This window comes from Numida meleagris, chromosome 6 (genome assembly GCF_002078875.1).
Source record: "Numida meleagris isolate 19003 breed g44 Domestic line chromosome 6, NumMel1.0, whole genome shotgun sequence".
In the NCBI taxonomy this organism is placed as follows: domain Eukaryota; kingdom Metazoa; phylum Chordata; class Aves; order Galliformes; family Numididae; genus Numida; species Numida meleagris.
This window is the reverse complement of record NC_034414.1, coordinates 15,067,438-15,083,951: the sequence shown is the minus strand read 5'-3', so window position 1 is coordinate 15,083,951 and position 16,514 is coordinate 15,067,438. Positions and strand designations below refer to the sequence as shown.

Below are 16,514 nucleotides of genomic sequence, written 5' to 3'. Positions count from 1 at the left end.
CTAGGTGGAATGTTTAATAGAGACAGTGCAGCTGGTGCTTTGTAGAAGGCATGGAAGATTGCAGTAAGAACAATTTAACAAGCCTGTGCTGAACTAATTATAAGGGAACACAGTGCAGTCTACAGCATATTATCCTAGAGTCATGCAGACTTAGGCACTAGACAGTCCCTGACTATCTAGAGCTTTGTTGTCAATATAGAATTACTGACACATTTTGCACCAAAGCAAGATGATTTTGCAGCATGGGTCTGAAAACTGACTCATGACACAATAGGCAGCATTAACTCAAACACTGCAGTAACCTTGAGAAAAGTGCTAATGGCTTAATCATCGTGATCATTTTAGCCTTTTTTATTTTTTTTTTTAAAGAGGAAATAATCTTTTGGGAACATGCCTGTGATAAGATTGAAGGTTGTGCTATTCAGGAGTGAAGGAGTAAATGGGCCAGAACAGTCACTCTCAGTGCTTTGTCCCCTGGTGGCAGCTGGGAAGGCTCTTTCAGCTCCTACTGCTGTGTGCATCTGTGCTGTGCTGCAGGCAGCATCTGAGATGTGTTCAAGAAACGTTTAGATGTTGGTGTTGAGAGACGTGGTTTAGTGGGGTTGTTGGTAGTGGGTGGATGGTTGGACTGGATGATCTTGTAGGTCTTTTCCAACCTAGCTAATTCTATGATTCTATGATTCTATGAGACAAGTTATATTGCACACAGGGTGGCTACAATGCAGTCAGTAGAGTGTATGACAAAGAAATATGACAAAGAAAACCCCACTAGCAAATGGAAGGCAGTGCATATATATGACAGTCCTTAGTGGAAGCAGAAACCATTAGTTGAGCTACTTGTTACTGGGATTAGTAGTCTCTTCTAAATCACAGTGCTGTTTTTCTAATTCTCCTTGCGCAAGCTGCCTTGAAACTATCTTTGGTATGCTTGTGTGCTCTGCACTTATGCCTCCAGTTGTGATATACACATAATCTTAAGATTTCAAAATTGTGACCATGGGTACTATAAACTAATAACCTTTTTCTTACCAGACCTAGCTTTACCAAAACTGATCTTTTCCCACCAAATAATTAAAGGGAGAAAGAAGACACATTTGTTAGAAACAATGTTATTAATAATTAACAATTGAAACAGCCTTTCAGATAAATATTTTGGTATATCAGATGACTGTGATATAAACTCGAGTTCAAGGACTTTATTAATATCTTTCTTACTTAACCTATTGTGAGTTATAAATACCAGTTGCTGCATCTTCGTTGCTCTCCTATAAGTATGAAAATATGACCTGCCAAACTGAGACATGGGATATCGTGCCTGCTCCGGCAGGAAACCAGCTGGCTTTTGTTGGTGGAGGTGGTTTTCCATGTGTACACACACCTAGCACACAAACTAATCTAAGAAAGCGCGCAATGGTCATTGACTGGAAAACCATACAGAGCTTTGTTTAAGCATGGAGCCTATGGCTGATACGGTGATAATGTTGCTGCAAAGATTAGTGCAATTCTCCATAAGCAACTACCCCGTACCTTCCAGTACCTCCGTGCGTGTCTGAAAAACAAAGCAATGGGGCTAATCTTTGGGGATATGAGTCAAAAAGAGATCCAAGAGGACTAGGTAGCCAGTTCTCACTGAATTTCAGAGGAGTCTGAATGCCAACCATTCCTGAAAGCCACAGCCCTCATACTTCCTTACACAACTTGATCATCTCTACAGATCCCTACTGCAGATTTTATGGCAGAGTTTTGAAGGTAATATTTCTTATTAGCCCAGAAAGATTAATCAGCTTTTCACTGTCTTACAGGTTTAGTTGAGATCTTTAGATTTTGTTTGGTCCACCCAACAGGGTGCTTAAAAAATTTGGTTTCTCATTTCTTTAAAGGATAAAAAGAAGAGGTAACATCAAATGATTGGCAGAGTTCCTTATCACTGCCCATTTAATGCCCAAAATTAACCCTATAAAATGAGTTCAGTTCTTCCATTTTTTTTCCTACCTGAATAAATCATTAGTTAGAGAGAGAAAACTAATTTTTATCTACATGGAGAAGTGAGAAGTTACTGACTTCAGTTCTTGACATAAGATGGAATAGTAAATTTTACAAATATAAAATTATACTGACTCTCTTATTCAGTCAAGATACACCCTATTGGGTATTTCAATATTCAGTCTCACCTAGTTTTATGCAGGCTTATGTGAGCAGGCTTCTCCCAGACCACTGGGAGACAAGGTGTTCTGGTTAGGAAAATGTACATTTATGGATCTCAACCTGCAGAAAGCTGCATTAACAGCATGAATGATGATTGCGCAGAGAAGGCCATACATCCATTTTATTTCTCTTGCAAAGATCCCTCTGAGGAGTGTCCTGAGACTATGGTTTATAACTACAGCGTGAAGTACTGCAACCAGTCTTGCCGCTCGCTGGATGAAGCTGATCCGCTGTGTAAAGTTCAGATTGCTCCTATGGAGGGCTGCGGTTGCCCTGAAGGGACCTACCTCAATGATGAGGAGGAATGTGTGACTCCAGATGACTGTCCCTGCTACTACAAAGGCAAGATTGTTCAGCCTGGCAACTCTTTCCAAGAAGACAAACTGTTGTGGTAAGCTGCACTAATGATGCAAAGGTTGAATACCTGGGCTCGCTGGGGAAGTCCCTGCTCTAATCCCTGAATAGGGTCATTTTACTGTAAGGAATAATGATTAATTTCTGCTTGATTTTACCAAAGCAAACGTTCCCCTGGCAGGAAGGGCAGCCACAGTGAAAATTAAGATCCTATATTCCTGCTAGCAAACCATAACCTTAAAACATGTAATGTTTGTGACCTATCTCTATGCAAAGTTCATTGTTGTGTAAAAAAATATTTGCTTACAGTGGGAGAAAGGTAGCGCCTTTGAGAGGGGAGTTTCTGGCTTTGAGATGAAAAGGAGTCAAAAACCTCCCCCTACACACCATCCTGCAGACTATTAAAAAAAAATTGCCCAAGGGAAAAAAAAGCAAAATCTCAGTTTTTAAACATAAGGAGAAAACTCGGGGGGGGGGGGAGATTGGGAGAGGGGAGGGAATACTAAAGGTAAGGTAATTATCGTGCATCTGCAGTGCAAAACAACTGCCTTTTTCCCATTTTCAACCAGCTCAGGGTAGCAAATAAATGCAAACAAATATCAGGAGAGGGCTGAATTATGCAAACAATGTATTTTTATCTTTAGATGTCTGTTTTCTCTCTCTTCCAACTCTTGGATTTTTCTCTGAAAATTTTGACTGCTTTGTAGATACAAATTCACTTAGTAATTTAGGAGGCCTCTTACTTAAGAAGATATTACTCTGATCTCAAAGGTATTACTCTGATCTCACAGTGGAAAATAAATGCTTAGGAAAGATTTGATTTAGGGAAGGCATGCACTAAACTAGTGGCAGATGAAAGAAAAGAATTTCGTCTTTAGGTCTTGTCTTTCTTCTGGGGATGGCAATTCACATCTGTACCAAATATTAATTTTGATGGGAATTTGATATTTGTGTTACTAGCAAAGCTTTGCAGAGGCTTTCTCTCTAGTGAGAGAGACAAGTGTGAAGAGCTGATGTGTTTCATTTTATGGAATCTCTTTAGCAAATGCATTCAAGGAAGATTAGACTGCATTGGAGAAACTGTCCTGGTAAAAGGTGAGATTTTGTTAAATAATAGCATTATGGTGTCAGCTAGTGTTCATAACGTTTATCTGTACACCTCTTGCTTTCTGTAGCATTTTAGTATTCTGCACATTTTTTACTTTCTCCCTGTAACGTGCAACTTATCGATAACAGTTGTCTTTATGAGAATGTCCCCAGAATTGCTTAATTATTTAAAAGATGAAGATATTTCCCAAAGCTCAGAAGCTATCTGCCTCCTCCTTCGTCCTATTGGTAGACAGAAGGGAAAGCTAATGGAAACTGTAAATGAGAGATATGCTGCCCTCTGAAACACTCGGTCACACAGAGTGGCCGATGACATCCTTATCACTTTCCCCAAATGACCTTCCTGCAATGTTCTTCATCCCATAGATTGCCCAGCTCCTATGTACTACTTCAACTGCAGCTCGGCGGGTCCTGGTGCCATTGGATCAGAGTGTCAGAAGAGCTGTAAGACGCAGGACATGCACTGTGTAAGGGCTTCACCTCCTATCAGGAGTGTGAGACAACGTGATTGTGCGTACGTGATTGTCTTGAACAAATGCTGGTGGTAACAGTTTACCCTGGTCACAAGACCAGTTGCTCCATTGATAACACGGCAGCTGTAGCTACCCACCTAGCTGTGGCACTTGTAGCTTGATTGTTACTAACTTAACTGGCACGGCATTTTGAAAGACAATCTAAAAAGTTTGGCGTCCAGCGCTAACACTTCTGCCGGTTCCCTGTACGTTCTGTGCATTAATGTATTGCCTTATATCATGTTTTTATATATGCAGTATGTCACAGAATGTGTCTCAGGCTGCATGTGTCCCGATGGGCTGGTGCTGGATGGCAGTGGGGGATGTATTCCCAAAGACCAATGCCCGTGTGTCCACGGAGGGCACTTTTATAAACCTGGGGAAACCATCAGAGTTGACTGCAACACATGGTATGTTATTCCAGGCAGCCTTGTTTTGTAACAAAGGCTGTTAAAAATAGTGCACAGTACATCCATGGGGCGGGATGTGTTTGAAGCCTTTCTCTTCACCATTAGAGCCATCAAACATCTAGTAAAAAAAAGAAACACTCCCTCTCTGCATCACAATGCACGAGCCTGTGTTTAAGGGAATGGGTACCAAATGTCAAAGAACAATTTTACAAACTGCTTCCACTCCAGCTTTAGAAATCCCAGCTGCATCCAGGCTGGTTTGTGGCTGCTCACTGTATAAGGAAGAATGGAGTCTGTCTCTGTGGGACTCAGCTCACCCCCAGAAAAGGGCTGAATATAGAGGAAGGAGGAACCACAGTGATCTTCCAGCAACCTCAAATGCTCCTGGGTGCACAGGTCTCCCAGTAAGACAGATGAATGCTCCAGTTGTTCCAATTGCCAGTATAATGCTGCTATAGTTCTCACAGATATTATTTATCGTGGTGGGTAAAATTCTTTGAATCCTTACCCATTATTTAGTGAGAAAATAATAGAAAATAACAGCCAGAAACACTGGTTTGGTTATCACTGGTACAAGCAATATGTTTAACATGTGAGGCCAAACTCTGATAAGCAGTTGTTGTTCTCCCAGAGGCCATTAAGAGGTTTTATTGCAGTGAAGTCTTTGTTTTCTTAGGAGAACAGATCACACACAGGGAGAATAGTTGCAGAGTATCGGTGCTAAGGGAATGACAACTAAAATTTTCTGTCTGTGGTGCCCCTCACCTGGAGGTGAAGTTTGCCAGGGGAGGATAGGAGGTAGTGTTGGTTTGCACACCATGAGTAGGAGCAGAACTGGCCACAAGGTATGTTAGATGGTGTACGGTTGAATTATCTAGTTCTTCATCTTGAACTTAGGCCTTAAATCCCCACTGTCTGCTGTCAGGCCTTAATGATTTCACTGATACTTAAAGGAAGAAAATAGAATTAAAATACATAGTGTGTCTCGGTAGAAAACATGAATTTTGTAATTAGCAGTCCATTATATGGCATGGTCTCAGAGTAGATTACTTTGAAGCACTACAGAAGATTCAGCTTTCAATTATTCAGCCTACGTCTAGAGTTAAGGAAAAAACATGCTTCTTACAAAGATGGTGAACCTTTGTATTTCACCCCCCAGCACCTGTAACAAAAGGCAGTGGAACTGCACAGACAATCCCTGCAAGGGAACCTGCACTGTGTACGGCAACGGGCACTACATGAGCTTTGATGGGGAGAAGTTTGATTTCCTGGGAGACTGTGACTATATCTTAGCTCAGGTATCACACTTCTAGTTTTCTTATCCATGTGCTTTTCACAGCTTATACTGCAGGGTTCTGTTTGAGAAATAATTTGATAGGGCAAGGGAAAATGGTTTCAAACTAAGAGAAGGGAGATTTAGACTGGGTATAAGGGAGAAGTCTTTTACATAAGGGCAGTGAGGCACCAGCACTGGTTGCCCAGAGTGGTGGTGGATGCCCCATCCCTGGAGACACCCAGGGTCAGGTTGGACAGAGCTCTGAGCACCTGATCTAGTGTAGGTGTCCCTGTTCATTGCAGGGGAGTTGAACTAGATGGCCTTTAAGGGTCCCTTCCAGCTCACATGATTCTATGATTCTATAAAGGCTGCTTCACTGCAAAATAGTGAACCTGGTGAGCTGAGCTTAACCCCCCCTGCTCTCGTGCTCAGAGCAGATAAATATCTTCCATACAAAACCAAAGCAATTAACCCTCAGAAATGACACAAGAGGGCACTGTGTGATCCTAAATGATTAACTCCTGGGCTGGGCTGCCCTTTCCTGGTGTAACTCCACCATCTGCAAAAGGAGGGGATTGATGTAGCACTGAAAACTAAATGTTTCTCTGGATCATTCAAGAGTGACAGTAGGTATGACAGTAGGTTGACAGAGCATCCTGATCTAGCTGTAGATGTCCCTGTTCATTGCAGGTTGGACCAGATGGCCTTTAAGGGTCCCTTCCAACTCAAGTGATTCTGTGATTCTATTTTTTTTTTTTTTGCATCTAAAGCATGTAAAAGCTAGCATATGGATCTCAATTCATGTACACCAATTACATGTAAAAAATTAGTACTGAATGAGACACTTTCTCATCTCCAAATCACAGTTGTTTTTGCTAATATTGAGAAAAATGTATTTAAAACTTCTTGGCTGTGCAGGACTGGTGTTATGAGAAGCTCATTTTTTTACTCTTTGAAATTCCTGACCAAATAAGTACAAGCAGTTCAGTTGCTACTTCTTCTAAAATGCCCAGAGTTTTGGTGAACTTGTGATAAAATAGCAGAAGTCAGGCTGACATATTTAGAGCTCATGAAAATGTTTAAGACTCGACTAATTACACGAAAAGATCTAATACAATGTTATCTGATTTTTCTAAGGATTTTTGCCCCAATAACATGGATGCTGGCACCTTCCGAATCGTAATTCAGAACAATGCCTGTGGGAAGTCACTCTCCATCTGCTCCCTAAAGATCACACTGATTTTTGAGGTTTGTCTAGAATCAGTCCTAACTGAGGAGCTGTAGTCTTGATTTTGCAGCAGTTAAATGTAGTTTCTCCTTATGTTCCAACTCAGTTGTTGCTATACAGTACCTATGTTAATCAAATAGCTGGAAAGCAAAAGCAGACAAGCTGGGAAGGGTGTAGGTAGTTGGTGTTACCAGGGCTGGACACTTCTGCAGGGAAGGGGTCAGGTGCAGGGAGTCAACAGCATTCTGCGTACATATGTGTGTATGTGTGCATCTGTGATACTAGTGGTGCATAGGTGGAAAAATTTTTTTAGAGGAGCATGTTGTATATTTCTGTGCCATGCTTTGTGCACAGGGCAGATGTCAACCACAGAGGGAAGAGTTCCTTCCTTCCAACTCAGCTTTAGCATTTCCTCAAAGCAACACAAAAGAGCAAAGAAATTTATCCCAGAGTGGGGGGTGAGGGTAGGGTGAAACAAAGTGGCGTGACAAGGAGTGTTCTGGCATGCCCAACTGCCCGTGCACTCGGGAGCTGTTGTGCCAGCAAAATAGATTTCATCTAGAATGAGGACAATTTATGTGACCGTGAAGTAAGACTTGTCATGCATGGGCAGATGTTTCCCATTGAACTCACTGGGTCTTGTCTGTGGCTCACGTGTCCTGGGATAGGCCAAGATGTAGTGCAAGAACTACAGAAAAATGAGATGAAAGACAAGAGACAGAATACCAGAGCTGTTACTCTAAGTTTGCTATTTGGTTTCCTTCCGTGCAATATATATTTCTTCCTTGTAGAGCAGTGAAATCAGGCTTTTGGAAGGAAGAATTCAGGAGATAGCCACTAATCCAGGAGCTGAGAAGAATTATAAGGTGGATCTCAGAGGAGGCTATATCGTGATTGAAACAACTCAAGGGATGAGCTTCATGTGGGACCAGAAGACGACAGTTGTTGTTCACGTGACACCATCTTTCCAGGTAGGTGCAGAACAGACTGAGTTACAATTTCAAACTCAGACACCCAGAACTGAAACCCCAGTTTGAAATTCAGGGCTTGGAGAAGTGCTCAGTCCTGCGGGCAAGAAGCAGCATGTGGGCCGTGCTTTGTGTTTTGTTTCATCGTTCAATTAGTATGGAATGCTCCAAAATATTGGGAGCGAGAAGTAAAGCCAGACATTTTGCAGTACTGGTGGTCTGAAAGAGTGATCTTGTCACTTCCAGTACAGCTTTTTCTAAAACATATTTTGATGTCTGTTTAGAAATTCGCAGCTATTTTTCCTTGGCTTGTTCTGTAGTTTATTTCTGTCAAAGAGTGGGTTACACTTAAAATAACCAAACCACTTACTGCGCCTACACAAACTACTCAGGGAAAAGTCTGCGGCCTTTGTGGGGACTTTGACGGCCGCTCAAGGAATGACTTCACAACCAGAGGGCAGTCTGTGGAGATGAGCATCCAGGAGTTTGGAAACAGCTGGAAAATAACAAGCACCTGCTCAAATATCAACATGACGGACCTGTGTGCTGATCAGCCTTTCAAATCTACCTTGGGACAGAAGCACTGCAGCATCATTAAGAGCAGTGTCTTTGAAGCATGCCACAGTAAGGTAATCCTCTTCTCCCATCATCAGTACTTTCACACCAGGCTTTAGTTGCTATTATGCAGCACATTTGTGCACACATTGTTACTATTAAAGGCTATTACACAACATCCTTGAGAACAGGGGCTACCTCTCTCACAACCTCTCCTTACTGCTATGGCAGTTAAATCTTGTTGTATGGCACTGGGGAAACAGTGGTGCCTGTTTTGAGTAAACAAGGGCAAAGAGGATAATAGTTGGCTACCAGAGGTAAAAAGCTGGGTATCAGTTTGTAACATCTAGAGATAACAGCATAGGACTGTTTTCATGAGTATCCTTGGGAAAGTTTATTCAAATTGCCAAAAGAAAGAAATTATTTTGTTTACTTTAGACACATCGAATTAATTTAAACTGAAACAGAGCTGCTAACTCCTAAAGAGAATGCCCATGCAAGGCTTCAGTGCAGTTTAATAAGCCATGTAAGGAGTGAATTTGGCCTAATTTCCTTGGTTAGCTCATGCTGACACAATTTCACAAGAAATGTGAAATTCAGTGGAAATATAATTTCATTTTATACTCCATCCCTATCTGTCAATTAGAAAGCACAGGCACTATATAGTTGTGCTAACCCAAAGCCAGGTAGTTGAATCCTGCAGAAATTACACTTAGAAAGACACTTGATTGTAAATGCCAATACACAAATAAGAAAGAGAAGATTTAAAGTCCAAGTCTACCAGACAGGTGAAAATGGAAAAGTGCCTCTTGTAAAATATCCTGGCCCTGTCGTGACAAGTCCAGACTGTCACAGACAGTTGTGCTAAAGAAACTGCCAGGGATGGCAGAAATTCAGAGCCCTTTCATTAAAACGCGGAGCAAGAGGTACAGCTGTGATAACAGATCTGTTGGTATTTTGATAGGTGAATCCAATACCATATTATGAATCTTGTGTTTCTGACTTCTGTGGCTGTGACAGTGTGGGAGACTGTGAGTGCTTTTGTACCTCGGTGGCTGCTTATGCAAGAAGCTGTAGCACGGCTGGTGTCTGTATCAACTGGAGAACGCCTGCCATTTGCCGTAAGTATTGCACTGGAAATGCACACAGAAAACAGTGCATGTGCTTGGGGACGTGGGAGAGAAAGAAGAGGAGCAGAATTCTGACATCTTGACATGTTTGTGACTTAATAAGATCTTGTTTGCAAGAATTAGAAAATAAATCCTTCCCAGTGTCTGAGACTCTGTCCCAGCCGTGGTTTTTTTTTCTGTACCAGCTGTGTTCTGTGATTACTACAATCCACCTGACAAACATGAGTGGTTCTATAAACCCTGTGGAGCACCTTGTCTAAAGACCTGCAGGAACCCACAAGGAAAATGTGGAAATATACTGTACAGTTTAGAAGGTAATTTCTTCCTTGACTTTGATGCAGTTTGTTGGAGTTGAAGATCTGTCTGATTTTTAATGCCTTAAGCATCAAGATTGCAGTCTTACCTTGGAAGAATATCTCATTTGCCCTAGAAACTCACTGACCATGCCTCGCCTGGGGCTAATTTCCTGTGCAATAGTATCATTTGTAGCAGAATTTGCGTGTTACTTTTAAACTGGGCAGAGATATAAGGTCACTCAGTCTCAAACTGTGAAGAATAATCATCTGTTGACAGAGTTAATTAAAACTTTCAGAGGAGAGGGAAAAAGAGGACATGGAAAATGGCAAAATGAAGAACATTCATACTGGATCATAGTCAGATTGGGATCAAATCTGCATCTGATAGAGGTGTTTATGTGATTGCCTTGAATCTACGTAAAGCAGACGAAAGACTTTTTGTTTACTTTAACTTTCCAGGCTGTTACCCAGAGTGCAGTCCTGACAAGCCGTATTTTGATGAGGAGAGGAGGGAGTGCGTCTCCCTCCCTGACTGCACTTCATGGTAGGTCAGTTGATGGTAAGGGAGATACAATAGTACTGGTAAGCTATGCAGCATATGGTTTATGTTCACAGGAAATCATGGCAGTAAGCATCATTAAAACCTTAAGGAGCAGGCTTCTTTGCAGAAGTAGATACTGTCTGCAGACAGTATACCATTGCACACACAATTCCACATACTAATTCAAGTCAATAAAACTAGTCTTCTCTCCTCCTCTTTATCTTCAGCAATCCTGAAGAGAAGCTGTGTACTGAAGACTCCAAAGGTAACATTTGACCACCTTTCTTTGAGTGGTAGTAAGACTGGAATGACCCAACGTCACATGTTGATAAATCTTCTAGAGGTGCTATTTTCTGTCCTCTTAACTATACAAGAAGCCTAGACAGCTAATGTAAGAGCAGCCTTATGTGCCTCAGGGACACACTTGCTTAAGAGTTCATTCCCATAGATAGGAGAAGCCACATCCTGAAAATGCAGGGTGATTCAGTCAACAACACTTCTTCAATTTTGCTGATTTTTTTACAGTAATACAGATGCATCTCCTTGTGTTTCCTGAATACACATTCTCAAAAAAATGTAGCACTTTTAATATACTTAAAGGAAGTTGTTTACTGCTGCATGTTCCTCACTAGTGGATGGTGATGGATATGCCAGCACCTTATCTCTGGTACCATGTATTTACTCTTTTGTTGCCTCAGATTGCCTTTGTTGCTACAATGGGAAGACCTACTCATTAAATGAAACTATATACAGCCAAACAGATGGGACTAAGTGTGGTAATGCTTTCTGTGGCCCTAACGGAGTGATCATTAAAACATTCATCCCTTGCAGTACACCATCCGCACCAGCACAAGGTACTACATTTATATGAGGTTGGGTGGACATTTTATCAAATCTGTAATTTTGTATAATTTTTAAAATCCTTACGATCAATGTAAAGATAGCATAGAGAGTTTTAGCCATTTTTCAACACAGCTTTTCCAGTATCTTTGGGCCTTCCACAACTGACACTCTGCTGTTGTTATTCTCAAAATGTCATAGTTCTGAACCTTGTTTTTCTTCTTCTCATCACCTATTATTTCACACTATTGTTCTTACTGTACTGTTTTCTATGCTGGATTAAGTCAGTCTCAAATGACTCACTGGAACAAGTAAATAAAGCTACCTTGTGGTTTAAATCTCTTCACAAAATAGAAGTTGCAGGGCAAAGGGGGCAGAATAAACAGAAAATAGAAAGAAAAAGATCAAAAGAAAAGATGAAGCTGTGCCATGATTATAGCAAAAAATAAAAAGTAAAAATCAGGGATTAAAAAAAATATTATCCTTTGGTAGCAAATCATACAAAATAAGGCAATCAAAACTAACAGATAGCTTCTCTATTCAAGTGAGTGGATGAACTAAAGACTTGATGGTAAGATTATTGGTTTCCTGTTTACTACATTTGGTAACATCTGGAATAAGACATATAAGGCCATAATAGCTGAGAAAGGAAAGATTATTTAAAGCAGAGTACAGCGTGGCCTCGTTAAATGTCTAACTGATCTGTCTGTATTTAAATCAACAGATTCTTCACAAGTAGCTTTTACTGAACAAAATGGTGTGCCACTGGAAGTCACCTCTCCAAAGTCAGGTGAAGTCCTATGGAATTAGAAAGTCAAGAAGACCTTCGTTTGGAATAAAATAAGTGACAGTGGAAGGGAGGCTTGCTCTCTTCTGTATAAAAATACCTGATGCACACACCTGGAGGAGTGCGTGCACTACCCTAGTAGCATACAGCATGTGTGTATGGGGGCTATTAAAACATAGGGAATGATTTTAGTGTGAACCTGTTCAGAATGTGGTGGAGGTGTAATAATGATTTTGTTCCTCTTCTTGTAAATGTAGAGAATGTGATAGATGTCATCAAGCTTGAATATAGAGTAGCAGAGGCTTTGGATATTAACTGGTTTCATTTCCTGCAGAACAACTTATGCAACCTGTAACATCTGCACCACCACTATCAACAGTAGCCACTCCCTGTTTCTGCAGTGACAATGGACAATTGATACAAATGGGTGAGAAACCAAGCAATTTATTTTTTTCTGCACCACTGATGTGGGAAGATGTACTGTTAGATAAATGTGCTCCAGCAAGTGATGATTCAGCCTGCTGCAATTACACATTACCACAAGTTGTTACATCTATGAACTGTAACTAACACTTCCAAAACTGCTTTTCTCCTGCATCCTGTAACATAGTCCTGGTTTGGATACCCCTGGTGTAAGAAAGCTTATATTAGATGTTAACTTTAGTGTACTCCAAGACAGCCCCCAAATCCCATAACCTGAACACAGGTTCGTAATCCACATTCCTATTCCAAAGTTACAGCAGAGAAGGTTCCTCTTTATCTCTTAATAGCTATTGAACATGTATATCATGGTCTTTGTGAAGACCAGATGCACTCACTGATACACTCAGTATTGTCTCCTTCTGGACTCATATTCAATTCCCACCAGTGTACTCACTGAAGAGCAGAGGAAATGCAGATTTGCCACCTGTGGCTCTCCCTCAGCCTTTTCCATTTGGATGAATTGAGACCTGATTCAGTTATTAGATTCAAGGAGCTGCAGAAGGACACACAGAATGTGGCCCATTGGGTGCAGGCAGACCCAGTTACTGCCATGCAGGGCTGAGTACGTGTCTGATCTGTGATGCATAGACCTTGAGAGTTCACAGCAAACATTTACCAGTTTCGAGGGCAATTCAGTGCTAACTGTTTGGTTTTGGCCTTACAGGAGAAAATGTTTCTCTGCCAATGAATATATCAGGTCATTGTGCTTACTCCATTTGCAATGCATCATGCCAGATTGAATTAATCTGGGCAGAGTGTAAAGTCGTTCAAACTGAGGCCCTCGAGACCTGTGAACCAAACTCTGAAGCCTGTCCACCAACAGCTGCTCCCAGCACAATGAACCTAGTTCCTGCTGCCACGCTGGCTCCTGTGAGCGACTGTCTTGGGCTCGTTCCTCCCAGAAAGGTGAGAGACTTGAAAGAAGATATGGTTCTTTAGCTACAGCATTGTAGGCAGGCAGAGTTACCTGAGCTGAAGAGCAGCTAGGAAACCACATCTAGCCACGTCACACTCTTGGAAGCAGTCAAGACCTTATTCCTGAGACATGCACAAAATGTTGTAGAACAGAAAACGATATCAAAGCTCTGTTGATTGCTATATGCTTCAAATTTTCTGGTTTGCAGAGAAAGAGTAGATAGTAAATAATGCCATAACAGATAGGGATCTGAGTGGAGTGTGGTTGGTGCATGTGATTGTTACATTACTTTGCTACGTTCCTCTCCATCTCTCTTTCAATCTGTCAATAGTTTAATGAATCATGGGACTTTGGAAACTGCCAGATTGCCACTTGCTTGGGAGAAGAAAATAAGATTAAACTGTCCAGCATCACTTGCCCTCCTCAGCAACTGAAACTCTGTGTCAATGGTTTCCCATTCATGAAACACCATGATGAAACTGGTTGCTGTGAAGTCTTTGAGTGCCAGTGTAAGTACTGTGGCAAGTGAATTCCTGAAGTTTTTGTTATGTTCAGCTGGGCCTCCAGCAAGATGAATCAATGTGGTCAACATCTGTATTATGTTTGTATTGATTCAGTAGGGTGGAACGGAGCAGAATTCCCACCTAAAACATTAAGTATTTAGAGCAGATATAATGTGCTTGCTAAGCTAGCTTTTCTTCATCAAACTAGCCTTTTCAGATCTCACTGAAAGAGATTAAAAGAATTAAAACCAACTTGAAGCTGAGAAACTAAACTTGAAGTGTGTCTTCCAGGTATTTGCAGTGGCTGGGGAAATGAGCATTATGTGACTTTTGATGGAACGTATTACCACTTTAAAGAAAACTGCACATATGTCCTCGTGGAGTTAATTCAGCCTGACTCTCAAAACTTCTGGATTCACATAGACAACTACTACTGTGGTACCACTGATGGAGCAATTTGTTCAATGTCCCTACTCATTTTTCACTCCAATTCTCTTGTTATTCTGACACAAGCGAAGGAACATGGAAAAGAAACAAACTTGGTAAAGTATTTTGTTAAAATCAACTCTCATTACTTTGCTGTAGTTACATTACTCTACTGCCAAATGCCTTGCCATGTCAAAGGATGAAGTTTGAGAAAAATAGAACTGGTGGGAAATGCAGTTACATTGCTTCCTTGCTTTCTCATTTTTCTCTGTGTCAGCAAAACTTTGTATATTCCAAAAGCTTGAAATCATCACACAATGTAAAGTTATTGTGTTTTTCTTCCTGACGTAAGCATTTAGATGTAAATTACAACATATTAAAAAGGAATAATCAGGAACTGCCTAAATTTCTGCCTTTTTCAGATTTCATTTTGTGCACCTGAAAGCTGAATTTGTGCTCTTCTGAGTTACATGAACTGTATATCTTATTCAACAGAAGAATGTCCACAGAGACCTTCTGTTTCTCTTCTCTTTAGGTTTTATTTAATGATAAGAAAGTTGTTCCAGACATTTCCAAGAATGGTATCAGGATAACCAGTTCTGGCCTTTACATCATAGTTGAAATACCTGAATTAGAAGTTTATGTCTCTTACAGTCGACTTGCATTTTACATAAAGCTCCCTTTTGGAAAGTATTATAACCATACCATGGGACTGTGTGGTGAGTGTGCTCGTTAGCTGACAGTAAAGAATGCAATATATGTTCCTCCTTCTTTCTCTTGTCCCCTTGTAAACGTCTCTAAATTCTTGCAACTCCAATGATTTCTATGTTACACAAATCTTAACAAATGTATTGCTTTTTGATGGAAAAACACTCTCAGAAGACAGTGTTTTGAGTCACTTCCTTTCACTCTCTACCTTTGCTGGAGACATGCTCTTTCTAAGCTCTTACTCTTGATCATACCTGCTAGACAGAACCATCTCAGTTGCTTTAGCCATGCAGAGAAATGTACTAGGCAACACCTTAGTTCCGGTTTTCATAAGTAAACGGCAAACTGTTTCCTTTACCTTCTCCTATAAACCTCTTGTGAGCCCACTCGGGACCCTATGTGTTGTTACTTTCTCACAAGAACTTCCCTCCAGGTATTGCTGTTTTATGTATAAACAGCTTTATCAGCATCAAACAGCCTTGAACTGTCACTTTGCTTATATTTCACAACCAGGTACATGCACCAACCAAAAGTCTGACGATGCTATGAAGAGGAATGGTGAGGTCATCGAGTCCTTCAAAGAGATGGCATTGGATTGGAAAGTCCCAGTTTCTACCAACAGATACTGTAATCCAGGCGTCTCAGAACCAGCTAAGATTGAAAATCATCAGCACTGTGAGCCTTCTGAGCTGTGTAAAATCATCTGGTAAGATAACTTCCAAAGAGGCCAAATAGTAAGTCCACAACATAATTTTGTGCTTAACTATGTGACTTGGGTGAGTTGCTTATAGGACACAATGAAAATGTGAGTTCTAGCACACCTTGAAAAACTGAGCAGTGAACTGATGTGTGAATGTTCTCAAGTTTGGCAGGTGTTTTTCAGCTGCAGTAGAATCAGACTTCCCTTAACTGTGTCTGCTGCTTGGCACTCCCTCTGCCTGTTGTTTCTTGATACGTTAAGCAGAAACTGGCTATCGCTCAGCATCTATCTGAATGCTCTGGATGAAAAGGAGTACAGTCAGAATATAGCAAACAAATGTGTATGTCTGTTTTTAAAATAATTTTGTGGTTTAAAATAGGATTGTCAACCATGCTGACATTACAATTTCAGTGTATAGAATTATAGTTGTGAGCTGCTCAGAAGACTCTTCTTTGCACGTGTCAGTCCAATGTAAAATTGCTTTGTTTCAAAGTGTTGTAAAGAATGGGAGGTAAAGGTGATTCTTAATTAAACCACGGAATCACTGACATTGGAAAAGAGCTCTAAGA

The 16,514-nt window shown here is 40.8% G+C and overlaps 1 protein-coding gene across 1 annotated transcript in view; it reads left to right on the top strand.

Moving 5' to 3' along the window:
• Nucleotides 1–16,514, top strand: part of LOC110402156 (mucin-5B) — a 50,117-nt gene that overhangs the window by 24,569 nt on the left and 9,034 nt on the right. Inside the window, exons 16-35 of the mRNA XM_021403916.1 lie at nt 2,344–2,596; nt 3,602–3,654; nt 4,033–4,133; nt 4,437–4,588; nt 5,748–5,886; nt 7,002–7,112; nt 7,884–8,063; nt 8,453–8,689; nt 9,580–9,736; nt 9,931–10,059; nt 10,501–10,585; nt 10,810–10,847; nt 11,281–11,436; nt 12,147–12,212; nt 12,544–12,636; nt 13,357–13,598; nt 13,940–14,117; nt 14,403–14,653; nt 15,073–15,256; nt 15,759–15,951. Of these exons, the coding sequence (XP_021259591.1) occupies nt 2,344–2,596; nt 3,602–3,654; nt 4,033–4,133; nt 4,437–4,588; nt 5,748–5,886; nt 7,002–7,112; nt 7,884–8,063; nt 8,453–8,689; nt 9,580–9,736; nt 9,931–10,059; nt 10,501–10,585; nt 10,810–10,847; nt 11,281–11,436; nt 12,147–12,212; nt 12,544–12,636; nt 13,357–13,598; nt 13,940–14,117; nt 14,403–14,653; nt 15,073–15,256; nt 15,759–15,951 (2,998 nt within the window). The remainder of the gene's footprint in view (nt 1–2,343; nt 2,597–3,601; nt 3,655–4,032; nt 4,134–4,436; nt 4,589–5,747; nt 5,887–7,001; nt 7,113–7,883; nt 8,064–8,452; nt 8,690–9,579; nt 9,737–9,930; nt 10,060–10,500; nt 10,586–10,809; nt 10,848–11,280; nt 11,437–12,146; nt 12,213–12,543; nt 12,637–13,356; nt 13,599–13,939; nt 14,118–14,402; nt 14,654–15,072; nt 15,257–15,758; nt 15,952–16,514) is intronic.